Source organism: Symphalangus syndactylus, chromosome 18 (genome assembly GCF_028878055.3).
Source record: "Symphalangus syndactylus isolate Jambi chromosome 18, NHGRI_mSymSyn1-v2.1_pri, whole genome shotgun sequence".
In the NCBI taxonomy this organism is placed as follows: Eukaryota; Metazoa; Chordata; class Mammalia; order Primates; family Hylobatidae; genus Symphalangus; species Symphalangus syndactylus.
The window spans coordinates 108,902,527-108,916,033 of record NC_072440.2 but is presented as its reverse complement, the minus strand read 5'-3'; the positions used below and the strand labels follow the sequence as shown (position 1 = coordinate 108,916,033).

The 13,507-nt window shown below is 46.9% G+C and overlaps 2 protein-coding genes across 17 annotated transcripts in view; one reads left to right on the top strand and one right to left on the bottom strand.

Moving 5' to 3' along the window:
- The window catches only part of EIPR1 (EARP complex and GARP complex interacting protein 1), a 177,353-nt gene extending 164,357 nt beyond the window's left edge, over positions 1 to 12,996 (bottom strand). The window contains exons 1-2 of one of the 7 annotated variants that reach the window (XM_063622854.1): positions 4,677 to 5,193; positions 3,598 to 3,647 (exon numbers count right to left, since the gene is read on the bottom strand). In XM_063622854.1, the coding sequence (XP_063478924.1) occupies positions 3,598 to 3,647; positions 4,677 to 4,706 (80 nt within the window). In that variant the 5' untranslated portion in view covers positions 4,707 to 5,193. Of the gene's footprint in view, positions 1 to 335; positions 478 to 1,100; positions 1,258 to 3,597; positions 3,648 to 4,022; positions 4,222 to 4,676; positions 5,194 to 11,059 lie in introns of those variants that run through there. The other 6 variants (XM_063622855.1, XM_063622857.1, XM_055251546.2 and 3 more) reach the window with 6 other exon arrangements.
- A 67-nt stretch (positions 12,997 to 13,063) lies between these two features.
- Positions 13,064 to 13,507, top strand: part of TRAPPC12 (trafficking protein particle complex subunit 12) — a 108,308-nt gene continuing 107,864 nt past the window's right edge. For 7 of the 10 annotated variants that reach the window (XR_010116973.1, XR_008652695.2, XR_010116974.1 and 4 more), the window contains exon 1: positions 13,099 to 13,249. The gene's annotated coding sequence lies outside the window, so the exon portion shown is untranslated. Of the gene's footprint in view, positions 13,250 to 13,507 lie in introns of all 10 variants that reach the window. The other 3 variants (XM_055254217.2, XR_010116972.1, XM_055254218.2) reach the window with 3 other exon arrangements.

Below are 13,507 nucleotides of genomic sequence, written 5' to 3'. Positions count from 1 at the left end.
AGCCAAGGAATGTGGGTGCCTCTGAAAGTTAAAAAAGGTGAAGACACAGATTCTCCCCGGTGCCTCCAGGAAGTAACAGAGACCTACTTATGTCTTGACTTTAGCCCAGGGAGATTCATTTTGGGTTTCTGACCTACGGAACTGTAAAATAATAAAATTATGTTATTTTGAGCCACTACGTTTATGGGAATTTGTTATGGCAGCAACAGGAAACTAACCCTGCATCCTACAGTTCACTAAACGCCCCCATTCGGTCACACCCCCTTCCCATACGGAGCTCTGAATACACCTGACACCCACTTCCCACCTCCTCGGCAGTCACATCCAACTCTTACATGTTCTTTCCGGTGTTTTGATTCATTTCTTTCAAAACCAGGTAAGAGAAACAAGTGAACGGTTGCCCTGACCATTTACTCTGCCTAGTTTTGACTTGGTTTCCACAACTAGAGCAAAACAATGACATCTCTTGGGTATCCACTGCAAAAAAGTTGAGAGAGAACAATTTCATGAACTATTCTTAGAAAACATAACCAATATTAATCTATGTTCCCAACCTTCCCAAAATAGCAGCACAAAACTTCAACAGCTAAAATACATTTCAATAAAACCAAGAATACACATGTCTAGAGCAACATTCCCATGATTAGACACTTGGAGAAAATAGCTGTGTGAGCCAATTCAACTCTTCAAGATACATTTAAGGGTCCCACTATTGGTATTCCTCTACCCTCTGCTGCAACTTCCCTGGACAATTTTTGGAGCTTTAGACTCATAAAGTTATAGGCCTTCTGCCAAAAATGTGCACATATGCACAGAAAATTTTGCATATAATTATCAGCAAATTCACAGAGCCTCTGACTCTATCCAATTTAAACAGCTCTGGCTTGGAGAACGATGACTCTGATGAGGAGGAGGGCAAGCCATTCCTGAAAGAAAGCGCTGACTGCTCCAAGGCTGAACCCCAAGTCAGGAAACAGAACACCGGGATAGGTCCGCCTTCAGACAAGACCACCAAGATTTTCAAATGCAGGACTGTGTTATCACCCTAGACGTTAAAAAGCCCAAAAGGCCCCAAAAATAGCACCCAGGAGAGGACCCACCTGAAAGGGAATTATTATTTTCCACAGAAAAGCTTGTCTATGCCTCAAGTCAGTGATGAAGGGTTGCCTAGCAGCAGGTGCTGTGGAGGCATCAAAGAGGTATGAGGTGCCACCTCTGCCCTCAGGAAACTTGGACTCCCATTAGGAGAGAGGAGACAAAGACTCAAAAAGATTAAAAGACAAGATGATAGACGATTAAGTATCAAAAACACTGGCACAGACCATAATAACAACATATTAACATTTATCAAAATGAACCCAGGAGCTCAAAGTTAGACAGAAGGCAGGATTAAATGCCATCACTTTAAAATAGAAGAAAACCAAAAATAAGTAAATTGTATCAGTGGCTACTACATTGAAAAACGAAGGGCAATTCAGAAAATGCAGAAGCTGCTTGAGTGACAACAATGAACCGGCATTCAATTTACTCCACTCTAAAGCAATTTGCAGAGCCGAGAGCTGCATACCTGGAGAGGAATCATGGTAAGCAGGCAGAAAAACAAGTCTAAATAGATCATCTGTTTCAGACGGAGTGAAGAGGCTGCAGTTTTAGAAAAGCATTGCAAACTATCTTATTCAAGCTCATACAAGAAAAGACGCTTCTTTAAAAAAAAAAATGGAAGCAGAGAATCATTTATATAGACATATCTAAAATGTATCTTTAAAAATCACAGTGAAATAAAAAGTTTAAGAGCTTCTCAAAAATTATTTAATTTGGGCCATTCTGGTGACAGATCTAGGTATAAATTCTACCTCTTTGATTAAAGTAATGATAAAATCACCACTAAGTCTAGTCAGAATGATCGTTTTACAGGTGTTCCAATAACCTTATTATAAAAGATAAAATTTTTATGGTATATGTCAAAAAACATTTTCACATATTCTGTCTTGGTTCATCCTCATAATTCAATGAAGTACACAGGAAGACAGGATGAGGATTATTCCCATTTAGTACATAAAGAAACTGAGGACCAGCAAGGTCATGTGACTTCGCCTCTGCCTTGAAGCTACTAAAGGAGAAAAAGAACCCACACTCCCATTGTTCAGCCCGGCTATGGCTCTCTCCTGGTAAAGTAGGGTAGATGGCAACACAAATGGCACATTTGGTAGAAGCTGGAACACAGGTCCCTTTATAATAAAAATGCTGTGCGTTTTCCCCAATTCTCATAAAGGACAAGGCGAGGCCAGACGCAGTGGCCCACGCCTGTAATCCCAACACTTTGGGAGGCCGAGGCGAGCAGATCACCTGAGATCAGGAGTTCGAGACCAGCCTGGCCAACATGGTGAAACCCTGTCTCTACTAAAAATACAAAACTTAGCTGGGCGTGGTGGCAGGCGCCTGTAATCTCACCTACTCAAGAGGCTAAGGCAGGAGAATTGATTAACCTGGGAGGCAGAGGTTACAGTGAGCCAAGGTCGTGCCAGTGCACTCCAGCCTGGGCGACAAGAGTGAGACTCCATCTCAAAACAAAAAAAAAAAAAAGAAAAAAAGAAAAGAAAGGCCAAGGCGTTTTTCTCATAAAGCCAAATCTCTAGTCTGCCACCACCCTGTAGGGAACCAAACCAGGCAAAGGAATTGGAAATGCTGAGAGTTCAGGATCGTAGCAGGAAAGAACCATCAGGAACCTTATGACTACTTAGAGAAGGTAGAAATATCAGTACCTATACATACATATTAACTGAGCACACACTGTTCTCTTGGGGAAACTCAAAATTGTATTCATTTGCTTACTAGGTTAAGCAAGTAAGTGGTTACCAGAAACAGGTAGCAAACCATGTCCATTAAAGCTTTGCTATCAGAATTCCCCACTTAGAAGGTTTAAGGAGGGCAGGTGGAGAGGGGCTGCAGCTTGAAGCAGGGGAGACACAGGCCAGGGGCAGATGAACCTGCTCTCCTACACTGAGAGTCTCCCTCCAGAAAGGACCGCTACAGAGCGCTGCTCACCAATCACCAAGATGACCCACAGAAAGGGGAAAGTGCGGGGGAAAGGGGAGGGGGAAGGAAGGAGATGAGAAGGGAGGAGGGAGGAAGAGAAGAAAAAAAGGAAAAGAAGGAAAGGGGGCAAAGTGCTAACTTCCCCATTCTGTGTTACCTAAATACCCATTTCTCATCTCCTACACCCAAAAGAAAAAATGCAATCAAAGCATTGAAGTGCATTAAAAGGAAAATAAACCCTCCAGGAGAACTGAGGTGATGATGCTCTATTTCTGAGAGCCCAGAAGCCCTAACACACATTCATTCATTCGCTCCTGCACTTACCCGTTGAAGCCCAAGCCTTTCCACGTAGCTAAGGGGCTTTCATTCCACCCTCACCTCCTCCATTTTGTATTGCCTGGGGCAGATATTACCTGTAATCTCTTCACAAGCCCCTGGTGCAAGCCCAGCCCCCTAAGCTGCAACGAAAGAACTCACTTCACAGGTCCCCAAGGAAACAGAACCATCTCTGGCTTGCAGGAAACCCCCAGGAAACCCCCATAGCAGCCATTCTGCTCTCACCTCTCCCTCTTCTCTGGCTTCTTAGTTAACAGCTCACATGTCCCCTTCTCCTTGGAAAAAAAAAAAACTTGCCTTTGACTCAATGTCCCTCCCAAACTACTGCCCTATCTCCGTCCTTCCACTCACAGCAGATGTAACGATGGGTAAGCAGGCGAGGAGTGCTCTTCCAGCCCTTCCAACCAGCTGCGCCCGGTTCCTCACACTGTGCTGACCTGACCTCCACTCAGTCATCAGAGTCACCCAACTGTCAGACCCAACAGCCGCCTCCAGCCCCAATCCTGCCCAAGCCCTTGGACTCCCTCACACAGGCACCTCCACCCTCTGACCCTGCCCAAGCCCTCGGACTGCCTCACACGGGCACCTCCACCATCCGCACACCCTGCAAGGCCTTCCCAATCGCCTCCTGCTCTTCTTTCTCCCTTCACCTGCATTTTTGCTTCTGGAGTTCAATTCTGACTTTTCTCACCCACACCTTCCTCTTAGGCACACTCCCTTTTCTGTAAGTTAGGCCCCTGCTTTCCAAATGCGAATCTGGTGCCCAGGCACCTCCTCAACTACCTGAGCCAGACCTGCACTAAGCGCCCCTGGGCACGTCCACTCAACTAAGCTTGGACCTCAACTACCTTTCTGGTCCCTGTCCCTCCCTAGTCCCGCCAGCCCCTTTCAACACACAGGGATGAGCCCCTCCCTCCCAACCTGCCCCATTCATACACACAGCGGTGGGGAGGGGAGGGGGGAGGGGGTAGTGAGCCCCTCCCCCACAGCTTGCCCCATTCATACACACAGGGGTGACCCCTCCCCCACAGCCTGCCCCATTCATACACACAGGGGTGACCCCTCCCCCACAGCCTGCCCCATTCATACACACAGGGGTGACCCCTCCCCCACAGCTTGCCCCATTCATACACACAGGGGTGACCCCTCCCCCACAGCCTGCCCCATTCATACACACAGGGGTGAGCCCCTCCCCCACAGCCTGCCCCATTCATACACAGGGGGATGTGCCCCTCCCTCCAGCCTGCCCCATTCATTCATACACATAGGGGTGAGCCCCTCCCTCCCAGCCCCACACCCAATACCTGGGCTCTGGCTCTTCCAGCGCTCTCCATCCCCACCCTCCTCTCCCCATTCGGTGCTAAAATTACATTTTAACAACCTCTTAACCAATTTTCCTGACTGAGTTCATGTTCCAGTTTACCCTAAAGCTCGCCACAAAAGCTACTTTATCAGTCAAATCTGGACTTCAGGTTTTAAGCGGTGGGCTGGAGACTTCATTTCTTTCCTCTCAGACTCTGGGAAATCACACAAAAGCAGGAAGGAGAAGGAGATCACCCCACTGCACTCCAGCCTGGGCAACAGAGCGAGACGCTGTCTCAAAAAAAAAAAAAAAAAAGAAGAAAAAACAGAAATATAAACTCCATCTACAGTGAAACTTAGAAACATCTATAATCCAAAGGCATAGTATCTGAAGACAGATGGCATTGGCTGCTGAGGTCAGGAAGGAGCAGGTGCTGGAGGCAGGCTGGGGGAGCCACAGCCCCGCACGCCCAGGGGAGCATCCCTAGACCACGTGCATGCCCTGGAAGCAATGCTGAAACCCTGGAGGGGACGACAGCAACAGGTGCCCAGGCTGGGGGCAGGTGCTTCCCACACACCACATGGTAGGAAGGAGAGTAGGGCAGGCAGGGCCACCTGGTGTCTTCTCAGGAAGCTGTTTCTGGCTCTTCAAGCTGAGGGGAGAGGTGCTGCATTCTGGGCGGCCTGCATCTGCCCTTCTCCTTGGGCTTGGGGGTAAATGACAGCTCAAAGAATTTCCTCACAAACACAACAGTATGTTGTCAGCATTCCTGCCAGCCTGCGATGGGGCCCGGGCCCAGCTCCACATACAGATCCTGCTGGACCAGGAAAGATTCACCATGAAAAGACCAGCGATCAAAAGAAATGAGCATAGGCGCCAAGCAAAGGCACTACAAAGGGAGACGGGCAGGGAAGAAAAACAGAAAAAGACATCAAAGGATGGAAAACACAAACCGGGAAGTATTGACACAGGATAGCTGAAAACTGTAATCAAACATATCGACAAAAATCATAAAACTTAATGGAGGAATCATCTTTCTAAAAACAGGGAAGAGAAGAAAAGAAAAGCAGCCAGGCATGGTGGCTCATGCCTATAATCCCAATACTTTGGGAGGCCAAGGTGGGCGGATGGCTTGAGCACAAGACTTTGGGACCAGCCTGGGCAACATGGTGAAATCCCATCTCTACATAAAATATAAAAGTCAGCCAAGTGTGGAGGTGTGCGCCTGTAGTCCCAGCTACTCAGGAGGCTGAGGTGGGAGGCTTGAGCACCAAGGCTGCAATGAGCAGAGACTGCACCCTTGCACTCCAGCCTGCTTGACAGAGTGAGACCGTGTCTCAAAAAAATAGATAAGAAAAGAAAAGAAGAAGACACAGAATGGGGTAAAGATTTGCAAATATCCATCTGTCAAGGGATTAATAACTACAACAGATAAGAAGCTCAGACAACTCAATAGCAAAAAAAAAACAAAACAAACAAACAAAAAAAACACCAAAATAACTCAATTAAAAAATGGGCAAAAGATCTGAATAGACATTTCTCAAAAGAAGACGCACAAATGGCCAAGAGTTCTCTGAAAGCATGCCCAACATCACTAACTGTCAGAGAAACGCAAATCAAAACCACACTGAGATATCATTTCACCCCAGTTAGAATAATTTTTATTGAAAAGAAAATAGCAGATGCTGGCAAGGATGTAGAGAAAGGGAGCCCTCATACACTATTAATGGGAATATAAATTAGTACAGTCATTATGGAGAAGAGTATGGCATCTCCTCAAAAAACTAAAAATACAGCTACCACATCATCCAGCAATCCCACTACTGGGTAGATATCCAAAGGAAAGGAAATCAGTATGTTGAAGAGATATACCTGCACCCCGGGGTACACTGCAGCATTGTTCACAATAGCCAAGACATGGAATCAACCTAAGTGCCCATCAACAGATGAATGGATAAAGAAAATGTGCTATACATACACAGTGAAATATTACTCAGCCATAAAAACAAATAAAATTGCCATGGACAGTGGCTCATGCCTGTAATCCCTGCACTTTGGGAAGCCAAGGTAGGAGGATTGCTTGAGCTCAGGAGTTTGAGACCAGCCTGGGCAACATGATGAAATCCCATCTCTACAAAAAATACAAAAAAAAATTAACCTGGTGTGATGATGCACACCTGTAGTCCCAGCCACTCCAGGGCCTGAGGCGGGAGGATCTATTGAGCCTGGGAGGCAGAGGGTGCAGTGAGCTGAGATTGCATCACTGCAGTCCAGCCTGGGTGACAGAGTGAGACCCTGTCTCAAAAAAAAAGCAAGAAAGAAAAAAGAATGAAGTCTTGTCATTAGCAGCAAAATGGATGGAACTGAATGAAGGTCATTATGTTAAGTGAACTAAGCCAAGCATAGAAAGACAACACATGTTCTCAGTCATCTGTGGGAGCTAAAAAAAAAAAGTGGATCTTCTGAAACTGGAGTAGACTGATGGTCACCAGAGAATGAGAAAAACAGCAGGGTGGCTTGGATGAAGAAAAGTTGGTTAATAGGTACAAATATACAGTTGGATAGATGAACTAAGACATAGCGTTTGGTGTATCAGCAGGTTGACTACAGTTTACAATAGTCTATCGTACACTTCAAAATAGCTAAAAGAGAATAATTTGAACGGTTCTGATATAAAGAAAAAACAAATATTTAAGGTGATGGATATCTCAGATACACTGACTTGATTTTTACAATCACATAAATGTATTAACTTATCATATATACCCTGAAACTATATACATTTAATATGCACCAATTTAAAAAATTGTTTTAATTAAAAAAAAAAAAGAAGCTGGGTATGGTGGCTCAAGACTGTAATTCCACAACTGTAAGAGGACAAGGTGGAAAGATTGCTTGAGCCAAGAAGTTCAAGACCAGCCTGGACCATATGATGAGACCCCCATCTCATTGATTAATTAAGTGATTGACTAGATAGATTAGATAGAGATAAATAAATAAATAAATAAATAAGCTAGACCTGTAGTCTTGGCTACTCAGGAGGCTGAAACCGGGGGAGAGGTTGAGCTCAAGAGTTCCAGGCTGCCATAAGGCACGATCACACTGCTGCACTACAGCCTGGTCAACAGAGCAAGACCTTGTCTCAAAAAAAAGTTTTTTAAAAAGAGGCCCGGCATGGTGGCTCACACTTGTAATTCCGGCACTTTGGGAAGCCGAGGTGGGCAGATCACTTGAGGTCAGGAGTTCGAGACCAGCCTGGGCAACATGGCAAAACCCTGTCTCTACGAAAAATACAAAAATTAGCTGGGTATGGTGGCATGCACCTGTAATCCCAGCTACTTGGGAGGCTGAGGCAGGAGAATCGCTTGAACCCAGGAGGCAGAGATGGCAGTGAGCTGAGATTGTGCCACTGCACTCCAGCCTGGGTGACAGCAAAACCTTGTTTCAAAACAAAAAAGAAAAGAAAAGTAAAAGAGAAAAACGCAAAGCAGAACTCAAAGAAGATATGGCAAGACAACCCAAGACAAATAGATGGAAATGAAAACTTCCAGCACAGGAAGGAAGTCTGCAGTGGAAAGGACACAAAGACAGACAACTCCCAAACACAGCAGGCGACAGGGACAGAAGTGAGAAGGGTCTCTTCAATGAATTTCAGGTCAAAAAAGAAATTTGATCTGAAATTCAAAATTAAATTCAAAGTTGCAAAACATCCACAAAACAATAAAATCAAGAAGTGAGTGTTCAGAATAAAATCCATGTGTTTAAAATGCTCGTGTTAACAAAAAGAATGAAAACAAATAATTTAAGCAACTGCAAATAAAAGACAGAAGACCAACATAGAGGGTAATTAAGATAGAAAAATGCTGAGCAAATGAATGGAAATTGTTTTGAATTTTTTGTATTAAAAATTTCAACTGGCCAGGCGCAATGGCTCACGCCTGGAATCCCAGCACTTTGGGAGGCCAAGGCAGATGGATCACGAGGTCAAGAGTTCGAGACTAACCTGACCAACATGGTGAAACCCCATCTTTACTAAACATAGAAAAATTAGCTGGCTGTGGTGACGCACACCGATAATCCCAGCTACTCAGGAGGCTGAGGCAGGAGAATCGCTTGAACCTGGGAGGTGGAGGTTGCAGTGAGCCAAGTTGTGCCACTGCACTCCAGTCTGGGCCACACAGTGAGACTCTGTCCCAAAAAATAAGTAAAAATAAAAATAAATAAAAATTCAACTGATGAAATTAAAAAAAAAAAAATAGAAATAACCCAAAAGACAAATCCTCAATTCTCAGAGACTTCACTCCTCTACAGAAATACCTCTGCAAGGGTGCGTCTTGGGTGAGTAAATCCACAAGGGCTGGGATTTTGTCTGTTTCCTCCTATGCTGTTCCAGGCACATACAACAGTGCCTTATTACAGGGAATAAATATTTGTCCACTGAATAAATGATGAATTTTCCAGGAAAATGTAAGTTACCACAACTGATCAGAAAAGAAAGACAAGAAATCTGAACAACTAGTTACCACAGATTAAAAAGTCAACATTTTAAGAGCACCACGCCTTAGGAGCAGGCAACACCAATAACACCTTCAGTTGTTTCTAACACAGAAACAGAAGGAAAATTCCTAAGTGCTTTTTATGCAGCCAGCATAGCAGTGAAACAAAACTCAACCAGGAAAATACACAGATATTAAATGTGAAAATTTTAAGTAAATGACTCGTAAACTGAATCCAGCAGAGGACTATTCCACAATCAAGTGGAATTTCTTTCTAAGGATGCAAGCCCTGGGCCAATATTTAAAAAGCTATTAACATAACTGACCAAAGACATGAAAAGAGAAAAATCCTAAGACCAAATTATCAGTTCCATGTATATAAAAAAGCATTTGAAAATTTAATCTCTAGGCTGGGTGCGGTGGCTAGATCCCAGCACTTTGGGAGGCCAAGGCAGACGGATCACGAGGTCAGGAGATCGAGACCATCCTGGCTAACACCCTGAAACCCCGTTTCTACTAAAAATAGAATCAATTTCATTCATTTTTCAAATCTCAGAAAATAGCATTTCAGTTAACCTCAAAGACACAATACTGAAGATAAAATCCTATGGGTTTTTTGAGAGATTGCTTAAGGAGATCAAGAAGTTAAATTAGGCCAGGCGCGGTGGCTCACGCCTGTAATCCCAACACTTTGGGAGGCTGAGGCAGGCAGATCACAAGGTCAGGAGTTCAAGACCAGCCAGGCCAAGATGGTGAAACCCCGTATCTACTAAAAATACAAAAATTAGTTGGGTGTGGTTGCGGGTGCCTGTAATCCCAGCTACTCGGGAGGTTGAGGCAGGAGAATCACTTAAACCCAGGAGGCGGAGGTTGCAGTTAGCCGAGGTCATGCCACTGCACTCTAGCCTGGGCAACGGAGCAAGACTCCATCTCAAAAAAAAAAAAAAAGGCAGACATCATTTATATCTTTAACACATACTGCTGCACAAAATTATGTATCAAGTATTTCATATGGCAGTGAACTGTGTTTCTATCTATCTATCTGTCCCTCAGTGCTTTAGGCATAACACATTCTCAAAAGCTACTTGAATAGGTGAAACCAGGACAGGGCTCTAACAGGCCCTACACAATCCTCATCTTCCTCCCCCGCTCATCTCATCCCCTACCTCATTCCCCCTGATGCATTTACTCTATCCACGGCAGCTTTCTTGCTGTCCTGAACTGCCATGTGCATTGCTTATGCTCTGGGGGCTCATTCAGTTCATAGTCATTTGTTGAACACCTACTATGTGACAGTCATGAAAAGGCACTGGAAAATACAAGGTAAAAAACTAGTGTGAAAACAGTTAAATCCGAAGACAGTCTGTGGTTTACTGAATATTAGTGTATCAATGTTAATTTCTAAGCTTTGATAAATGTACCATGGTTATGTAAAGTGTTAACATTAAGGGAAGCTGCGTGGAGGGTAAAGAAGAACTTTCTATGTATCTTTGCAACTCTTCTAAATACTTTAAATAGTTTCAAAATCAAACAATTTTTTAAAAAACAACATACAGTTCCTACCTTCAGGAACTCAAATTCTAGAGGAAAAGGTGGGCGTGTAAACAAATGAGTCCACCAAGGTGAGTGATAACTTCCAGGTCAGAAGTCATGTTCGGGACACGACGTGAAGGGGAAGGAGGCAGGCCGGCTGTGGCCAACCCTGTTATCCAGTACAACCGTTTAACCTCCCAAAGCCTCAGTTTACTTCTCTGCAAAATGGGAACTAGGGAACAGACACGGGTCCTTGCAGGGCTGGTGGGAGATCTGCAAACCAAAGTCACCATGGGACCGCGCATGCTATCAACAGCCAGGCCGAGCAGCACCTGCCGCCCTCCGAGTGACCCACCTGGAACTCCAGCCCGTAGATCACTGGTGCATCGTCCTCCATGCTGCGGGGAAGCGACCCGACCCCGGCCACTCACACGCTAAGGCGCTCGCTACGGCCGGCGCGTCCCCACCTCGCGGGCGTGTTCCCAGCGCCCATTCATTCCCTCCCCGCAGCAAACGACTCCAAACTGGCAGTCTTTCTGGCCCAGAACAGCTTCCGTAGTGGCCACTTCCTATTTTTCGGATGTGTCATCAATCTGTTCCTCACCAGCGACCAATGGCAGCGGCGCTGGCTTGTGAGCATGCCCAGTTAGGCTCACATCCGGGCTCTCAGCGCGCAGGATCCTGGAGGTGAGAACCCCGCCCAGAGGAAATAAGGTAGTGGGCGGAGCGGGCTGTGGAGGCCGGCTCTGGGCGCAGGCCGTCAGGAGCGAGCGGCGATTAGCCTTAGTTAACCATCGCATCTAAGAATCCCTCACGCCGTAGTTGGGCGACGCCATATATTGTCATTTGTACTGTACTTGGCGATCCTGAGCGCTGGGCCAGCACTTCACACGCACTGCCATAAGGAGCTTCATCCAACCCCATGAATAAGCTGTTACACTTCCATTTTACAGATGAGACGCTGCAAAGTGGAGTAACACAGTCGCAGCGCGCATTGGTCCATTGGGTAGCCAGGATGGGCACCTGAGCTGTCTGACTCCCTTAGGTTCGGCCCAAGGTGCCCTAAGTCAGGGCCATGCCTAATGCATTTCTGCAGGTGCCCAGCACTGTGTGGCAAAGAAAGCACTACCAAGGATGGGGTTATGAAAGCCGGCACCGCACCGCTGGTGGTCCCGGACTAGTATATGCCTCCGAATGGGAGTCGGAAGGGAAGGCCCTGGGGTTCCTAGAGGTCTCCAAAGACTGAAGACTTGTGGTGGAGAGACCTCCCTTCTTACGCATCCTGCCCAAAGTGCCTGCCCTGGCCTTGGGCCAGCAGAAATGGCATTGCAAGGACTCCAAAATACATCATAGCTGAACCACGCCACTAGCCTAGTTCCACCGCGGCTTCCAGGACCACACACCTTTCCTCCATTTCTGTGATTAGCTTTCCCCTCTACCCTTTATTGATCTCCGTGACGGAAACGGTTGGGTCTGGTTTTGCTCAGTTGGGCATGGCGCCCAACTGAGTTAAGGCTGGATGAATATCTGTTGAGTGGATGAGATTTTAGAGATTACATTACAAATCAAATAAGCAGGCCGGGCCTGGTGGCTCACGCTTGTAATCCCAGCACTTTGGGAGGCCGAGGAGGGTGGATCACAAGGTCAGGAGTTCGAGACCTGCCTGGCCAACACAGTGAAACCCCGTCTCTACTAATAATACGAAAATTAGCCGGGTGTGGTGTCACGAGCCTGTAATCCCAGCTACTCGGGAGGCTGAGGCAGGAGAATCGCTTGAATCCGGGAGGCGGAGGTTGCAGTGAACGAGATCGCGCCACTGCACTCCAGCCTGGATGACAGAGCCAGAGTCGGTCAAAAAAAAAAAAAGAAAGAAATCAAGTAAGCAATTGCCCAGACATGAGAATCATCCTACTCAACCACTCCGTTTGCCGATATTAACTTGTATTAACTTGTGGAGCTAAGAGGGCTTTCATACTTAGGGACTAAACCCACCCACCTATCGCTGATCTTTATCATGAATTTTATTATACAAGTACTGCAGGTGCATGGTAAGAAACTTACAAAATACAGATAAACACAAAGACAAATCCATAGAAACACGGATTTCTAGGATATGCTGGCCAATAAAAACAGCCTAAGCGACTCCCTATCACCCTTCCCATCTGCCACAGTCTTGCTTATTGCCTCTGGGTGACAGAATCAGGCTAGATGGAGTGTAGTCTCCGTTCCCATTTCCAAGTACAGCGTCCCTTGCCCTCAACTACCGGTTCCTGGTTGCCTGTCCGGGTTCACACCTTGGACTCCAGGCCCCGCCCACAGCAGACGAACCGGAAACTAACCCCATTTCCGGCCTGCGGCCAGGGCCACGGATTCCTGCACCGGGCATGCGCGGAAGTAGGCGCGCCGTGGCCCGGCACGCGCAGGCGCACGGGGATGCCCGGGGGTGCTAGTTCCTCTCCGACTCGCGGCTGCTGTCACCTTCCTCCCGGACCTTGGTCACGGCCGCAGGTGACCCCTTCCCCCAGCTCCAGTGGGCGGGTGGCAGGTGAGGATCAGGGCCTCGGCAGTCCAGAGGGGATGGGACCGTGTAGCGCCACCTCGGGGAGGGAGCACGCCGGCCTTGGCCTCAGCCCGGGGGACCTTCTCTGGGACCGATGCTAGAGTGGGCGTGGGGTCCGGGCGCGGGGTCGCCTGCCACCCAAGGGCGTGTGTGCTCCGCGGGCCTTGTGCCAGGCTCCACGCCGCCGCGGCCCTCGCTCTCCACGTCTGCAGAGGGCTGGAAGCGTCTTTGCAGCCCGCGGAA